The 6,934-nt window shown below is 44.1% G+C and overlaps 1 protein-coding gene across 3 annotated transcripts; it reads left to right on the top strand.

Annotated features, from left to right (window-relative positions):
* The first annotated feature begins 497 nt into the window (after positions 1-497).
* Positions 498-6,804, top strand: LOC115150775 (kelch repeat and BTB domain-containing protein 8). Of its 3 annotated transcripts, none has more exons than XM_029694442.1 (5): positions 498-577; positions 1,686-1,893; positions 2,104-2,410; positions 2,670-3,477; positions 3,658-6,804. In XM_029694442.1, the coding sequence occupies exons 1-5, from the start codon at positions 562-564 to the stop codon at positions 4,119-4,121; spliced, it is 1,803 nt and encodes a 600-aa protein (XP_029550302.1). In that variant the 5' UTR covers positions 498-561; the 3' UTR covers positions 4,122-6,804. The 3 variants fall into 3 exon arrangements, with proteins under 3 accessions (XP_029550302.1, XP_029550303.1, XP_029550301.1); XM_029694443.1 differs by having other exon boundaries at positions 538-1,263; XM_029694441.1 differs by having other exon boundaries at positions 538-1,893.
* The last annotated feature ends 130 nt before the right edge of the window (positions 6,805-6,934 follow it).

The following is a 6,934-nucleotide window of genomic DNA, read 5'->3' on the forward strand; positions in this document are numbered from 1 at the left end:
GACTGTATGTGCTGAACTTCAAGAGGCCCACATCAAAATGCTGACCACTCTCTTGTGATTGAGAGCTCAAATTGAAATGAATTGCCTTTCATACATTCTTCTTAATTACGGAAAGGCCATTCACTAATTGTAATGTTGATAACACGCTTGGTATGGGCCTTTAGCAGCATAGAGACAATCAAAGTTGTGTAGTTTCATAGATGCAAGTTAATGACTAGACAGACCTTGGAGTTACTTGGATGCTAAGAATTTGTGTTTTTGTAAGGGTTGTCCTACATTAAACTTCGGATGCATGACAAGATAGCGTGTGTAAATCATATCATTAAATAGAACACATACTGCAGTGTAGGCCTATACAGAGTTCTTTCTTCTAAATTAAATGCCCTGGGCCTTTAAATCTATATTCTATTTATTCCTGATTAAAAGAGAACGTATAAATTGCTGCCTAGATATTCCTTTGGTGATTAATGTGATCAATTCCATTGGCACTACTTTGATTGGTTGGTTGTCATTGTCGGCTGTTTCCGTTTCACCGTGTGCTTTGAGAACAGACTGAGGAGAATGGCTGCCAGTGGAGGTTAGCGTTTCTTGATTGTTTGTGTTAACGAGGCAGACTTTTAAAACCAATTTTAAAGTTCCCTAATTCATATTGAATGGTATATAACCACCAAGATTACACCCTGACAAAAGTATTAGACACTTACAATTATCTCTCTTCGTTTTACAAGTGAAGCTGTAAGCGAATGGCTTCTCAAAGTGTATGCTGGTTAAGTTAGCTAGCATTACTATCTATAACGTTAGCTCTATCAGATGGCTAGTTTTAACCACATTTTGTCTGTTAGTACAACTAAGTCTAAACAATTGCATGTATTTGTATGCCAATGATACTGTTAGATCTTTCATGTGTACTATCTTACCTTCTTGACAGCTATTTATAAAAGCTATGTAACAAGCTAACGTATGTCCGGCTAGCTAACGTAACGTGCCCACGTCTCGTCCTGATGAAACATAGCTAGTTGTTGGCCAGTTTGACGTTACTTGGCTAACGTTAGCTAGTAATGAGCTAACCGACTAGCTCCATGTCAACATGAATACGAGAACGTTAGTTACGTGACAATCCAAATTAGCTAGCTAATGTAGGTGACGTTAACTGCATGACTAACGGTAGTCGTGACTAGTTAGGTCAATGGCTAAATGATTGCTAGCTAGCTACTATAGCCGGCTGATGATGCCGCGGACGGCTTGCTGTGATGCTACCCAGCTGTGAGTTTCTAATCCCCAGAGTTAGCTAGCTAGCTAATTACGATAGCTAGCTTGTTAAGAAAATTCTTTGTTTCGGGAACGGGTCTTTGTTGTCAATAAATCGTGCACACAAGTTGTGCTGAGTCGGTGATATCCATGGCACACTGATTGCTAGCTAACGTCACTACTCTACAAACAAGGACTATCTAGTGTGTCGAATAATCATTTAGTACAGCCATAGCTAGTCAGTTTACTGATCTCCACGTGTTTAACTCTTTTCTCTACTCATTGTAGCCAGTACGCTTGACTCAATTGTTGTGCTGCATATGCCAATAAATAATATTATTTAGTAACGTTTCCCACACAATTTCATAATATAGTGTCTGTTTAATATCCATCATCATGGAAAAGGGGTATGTTTCTCTCGTATGTTTCTTCCATAGACATAGGCAAGCTGTTACAAGTACAGAATGGGACTCCATCAAACACAGCCTACAGTGGGGTAGATGCTGTTCATGCCTGTAACATCCTCCAGCAGCTCAAAGTCTTGTATGATGAAGCACAGCTCACAGATATTGTCGTTGAAGTGGACCATGGCAAGACATTTCCGTGTCACCGAAATGTCCTTGCAGCAATCAGCCCTTACTTTAGGTAGGTCTGATGTGAGCCGCTTGCTTGTTTCTAGTCGTTTACATCTTTAGATATCAACTAGCCTGAGTGCCAGTCAGTTTGTGCCATCATGCCAGCTTCCTGTCACTCATTGTCATGTCAATGATGGCAATGGAGTAGTATCTGGGACCAGGCAATGCTGCAACATCATTTAAGCTTTCTTCAATGTTTTATATTTCCGCTTCCCTCCAGGTCCATGTTCACCAGTGGCCTTACAGAAAGCAGCCAGAGGGAGGTGCGGATCGTCGGGGTGGAGTCTGAGTCCATGCACCTGGTCCTTGACTATGCCTACACGTCCAGAGTCACGCTGTCGGAGTCCAACGTCCAGGCCCTGTTCACGGCAGCCAGCATCTTCCAGATCCCAGCCCTGCAGGACCAGTGTGCCCAGTTCATGATCAGCCGCTTGGACCCCCAGAACTGCACCGGGGTCTACATGTTTGCCGACGCCTACGGCCATCAGGAGCTGAGGGAGCGCTCCAAGGACTACATGCGAAAGAAGGTGGGTTTTATTCTAAGAACAAGCTGTTCTATTACACTATTGTGCTTCACTTGACTTGCCTTTTGGGAAGGATTAATGTATCAATATGTCATTAAAATGGCCTTATAATTACAGTAATGTGAACACAAGTACCATAAATAACATAGTTGACACTAATATTTTAGAATAGCATTCCAGGTCTTCATCTGTTAGTTGAGCATTCTGCGACAAATGACAGAGGTCTAGATGAAATGTGACATGTGGTGTTGTGCTGTTGTAGTTCCTGTGTGTGGCGCGGGAGCAGGAGTTCCTCCAGCTCACCAAAGAGCAGCTGGTGAGCATCCTGAACAACGATGACCTGAACGTGGAGAAGGAGGAGCACGTGTATGAGAGCATTGTGCGCTGGCTGGAGCACGACCGCTCCCGCAGGGAGGCCCACCTGGCTGAAGTGTTCTCTCAATGCATCCGCCTGCCCCTCCTGGACGACTCCTTCCTCAGCCGCATCCCACCCACCTTTGCCTGCGCCCTCTCCAGAGACCCTGCAACGGCACGTCTCAACGGCACCAACGGCTGCCCCCAGCGCTTGGGCATGACCGCCTCTGAGATGGTCATCTGTTTTGACGCGGAACACAAACACTCAGGGAAGAAGCAGACCGTGCCTTGCCTGGATACCACTGCTGGGAAGGTGTTCAAGCTCTGCAAGCCCCCCAATGACCTGCGGGAGGTGGGCATCCTGGTATCATCGGAGAACGACATCTTCATCGCCGGGGGCTACCGCCCTAGCAACAGTGAGGTGTCCATTGACCACCGGGCGGAGAGTGACTTCTGGCAGTATGAGCACGCAGGGAACCGTTGGCTTGTGCGTTCGCCCATGCTGCGGGCCCGGATCGGCTGCAGGCTGGTCCACTGCTGCGGGAAGCTGTACGCCCTGGGGGGCCGTGTGTACGAGGGGGACGGGAGGAACGCACTGAAGTCAGTGGAGTGCTACGACGCCAGAGACAACTACTGGACTGCCGTCAGCCCCATGCCTGTAGCCATGGAGTTCCACAGCGCTGTGGAGTACAGAGACCGCATCTACATCCTCCAAGGTGAGGCGGAATAGTGTAGACACTATTCAACCTTGAAAATAGACTGAAGAGAGATGCAGTGGGGAAAAGATGGACGTGGTATAGGAGAATCTTAATACATAAAAGGTGTTGTTGAAAACTACTTTTCATTCCTTTTTCAATGTTTATCTTAACACTCAGTGGTGCTTTTCTGTTTCCCAGGTGAATACTTCTTCTGTTTCGACCCTCGCAAGGACTACTGGGGCCACCTGGCCCCCATGAGTGTCCCCCGGAGCCAGGGCCTGGCTGCCTTACACAATAACTGCATCTACTACATCGCTGGCATCTGTAGGAACCACCAGCGCACCTTCACCATGGAGGTCTACGACATCGAGCAGAACACCTGGGCCCGCAAGAGGGACCTTCCTTTCGACCAGGCCACCAGCCCCTACATCAAGGCCCTGCTCCTCCAGGGCAAGCTGCACCTGTTTGTCCGAGCCACGCAGGTCATGGTGGAGGAACACGTGTTCCGTACCAGCAGGAAGAACTCCCTCTACCAGTACGACGACGAGGCGGACACATGGACCAAAGTCTACGAGACGCCCGACCGCCTCTGGGACCTTGGCCGCCATTTTGAGTGTGTGGTGGCCAAACTGTACCCACAGTGTCTTCAGAAAGTGCTCTGAGTGGTCCATAGGGGACAGGTTCCCTCCTCCAGGAAGAGGGAGTGTGTGTGGTCCTGCATGCCTTGTGCCTGGTACTGTCCTGTGTTTGCACCACAAGGACTGTCGAGTTTAGTCTTAAAGCGTTAATGGTTCAACACGATCAAATTGGGGTGGTTTTAAAAGATTGCAGTATTTTTTTTTTTTTTCTCTCCAGTCGGAACCAAATGCCCACACTGATACTTGTTTTACAGTATAGTACAATGAATCATAAGTGCAATTATCTTGTTTGCTTTTGAGCCATTTTGTTCCATTTTATTGTGTGGACCCCAGGTAGAGTAGCTGCGGCTTTCGCAAAACAGCTAATTGGGATCCTAATAAAATACCAATCTTAAAAGGAAATATAGGTTAGAATTTTTACAATTGATATGCATGCAGTTGAGGGATCAATATGAAGTGCCCTCTAATTATTGTCATGCTACATGTCAGCATAAAGTGAGAATTATAAATAATTTTAGTCTATATTCATACGGGTAAGATGAGCGGTGATGCTCATTGGTAGGTTGTTAGCTCAGATTGATGGGGTTTTGTCTTTGACTGCTCATTGCGCCCTACAGCAAGCTCGTCTTGTTGGGAGTGTTTATTAGTTGTGTGTGCGCTAGTGATTTAAGTTTATTTCCATGTGTGGTAGGAGGCAGGTATGTTATTTTTTGAAATGCATACTTTGCTTTCAAGAGAAGGCCTTAGCTGTGTCAACCAATGTGCTGTTTGGCTTTGTTGCAGTAGGATTTATACTTTTTGCATTCGTAGATTAGCTTCACACTCGCAGCTGACATCCATATTGTTGTCACATGCCAAGACGACTCAAGAGAAGTTAGACTATTCACTCTCCACATTGGAGAAACAAGCATGGCGTCAGGTGTGTGGCTGGCATAAAGTGAGACATTTTGAACAAGGCAACCGTTTGCTTTGATAGCAACTCAGCAGTCAGATAAGGAGCGAAGGGACGTGGTTCAGGCAGGTGCATTGATTTGTCCAAAGTGTGGGCAGCTTGCTGCAGCTTAGTGTTTTCTGTGGATATACAATGTTTTTTTCAGCATGTCTGATTTTGATTAGAAGCTTTAGAAAAGTGTTTGGAATAACCTACCTCTTAAATGCCAAACTGCATTTCAGAACTTGGTTCATCTGAAAAGTTGATAAAGTTTCTAGTAGCAATAACTAAGGAAATGTTGATACAATTAGGTTTACCCTTGTGGAAGTGCATTAACAGTTTTCAAGCTTAATTTGGGTACTTAACTTTAGGTGAAACAGCTCAATATTGGCTGTGTGGCTAATTTGGGTACTTACCTTTAGGAGAAACAGATCGATATTGGCTGTGTGGCTGGCTGATGTACAGTAGTAGTTTGAGGAGTAAAATAGAGATGGTTTGTGTGTAACTTAGCGCAGATCCCAAGGGCTGTCATTGTGCCTGTGGGTGCATTGGATAGTAATCCTGTGTTTAGCCTGGCGAGGCAGTGTCTCAAGTCTTACTCATCATTGCACTGAATCACTCTCCAATAGTCAGTCACTGCAAACTTTACCAAGCACCCTCATGGACAGAGAACTAACAGTGTTTGGCCCAACTTCATTGCCAACATCTTTTACACATGAATCCATCTGTACATGCTATCACATGGAGAAAAACAAGAGAACTTGGTCCTGCTTTTTTGACAGTCTTTTGTGTAATAGTTGGGGTAACAGCCATTGAGTGATGGAACCCTATGGAACTGCAACATTTTCAATGACGTCAATAATTTCCTCATGCAGGTTCCGGTGTCATCTTTGCACTACATATGATTTATTTTCTCATATTTAAAGCTTTTCCCTAAAATCAATCAACAACAAAGCAATCGGGATATACAGTTCTGTCTGCAAAGAATTTGAAATGGAGAATAATATGAAAACCCACATTCTAGGTGTGGCGGTGACATGATAAACTTTTGTAAAGAAAAGGACTGCAGATCATTTGGTGCTTGTTTGATCTGGTCAGCAATGCCCTCCTGAAGCCCTCACAGGTGAAAGGGGGTTTGCCCGAATGCCTAAACTCAGTCACTTGGGAACCAGGAATGGACAACTCTCAGGATTTCTATTGATACAGAGTACTGTATTTAAATGTCTTGTGTAATATACTGAACTATACGTTTGCTGTACTTGCACAGTTTTTACAAACTTTTTTCATTTTGTAACTTAAAATAGATGTGATTTATTTTCAATGGCTGTATTTCTATTTTCTATATTTAGTTATGGTAGAGTGATTATGTTCTGTATCCCACACATGGATATCGGCACACTTTGATTTTTCTTGTTTTAGTTTCTCAAAGTTTTTCTCTACCATAACTTCTCAATAAGCATTACAGATATGTAACTTCAATGTTATGTTAAAATCTCCAACACGCCAGTCTACAACACGATGCAAAGCTTACAATGAATCAGCCAATTGATGTGCTTTCTGTGCAACAGCCGTAGTTGGCCTTGTGCAGCCATATCGAAGCTCATTGAAGACCTGTATGTAAGCATTGTCCACAGATGGCAACTAGCAGTGGACTTCCTGTATTTCTTTTCTTTTTGTTTGATGGTTTGTCTATGTAGGGTTTGGGGAATGGTGGTGGTTGAGCTCAACTGTGAAATTCACATTGCACATATTTTGAGAATAAAATGTGAAACCCTATTGGTGACTTATTGCCATATGATTATTTGGTGCTGAATTATAATTAGCAAACCTTGTACTACCTTTGTATAGCTAGCTATTTTTCGAAGTAACTGATCACATTCATGTAACATTGTACAATGTTAGTTTA

This window comes from Salmo trutta, chromosome 16 (genome assembly GCF_901001165.1).
Source record: "Salmo trutta chromosome 16, fSalTru1.1, whole genome shotgun sequence".
In the NCBI taxonomy this organism is placed as follows: Eukaryota; Metazoa; Chordata; class Actinopteri; order Salmoniformes; family Salmonidae; genus Salmo; species Salmo trutta.

Bases quoted from the DNA above. Each gene is read 5' to 3' on its own strand.
- LOC115150775 (XM_029694441.1), top strand. From the start codon at position 1,658: ATGTTTCTCTCGTATGTTTCTTCCATAGACATAGGCAAGCTGTTACAA. The intron at 1,894-2,103 runs GTAGGTCTGATG...GCTTCCCTCCAG, and splicing joins GCAATCAGCCCTTACTTTAG to GTCCATGTTCACCAGTGGCC. The intron at 2,411-2,669 runs GTGGGTTTTATT...GTGCTGTTGTAG, and splicing joins AGGACTACATGCGAAAGAAG to TTCCTGTGTGTGGCGCGGGA.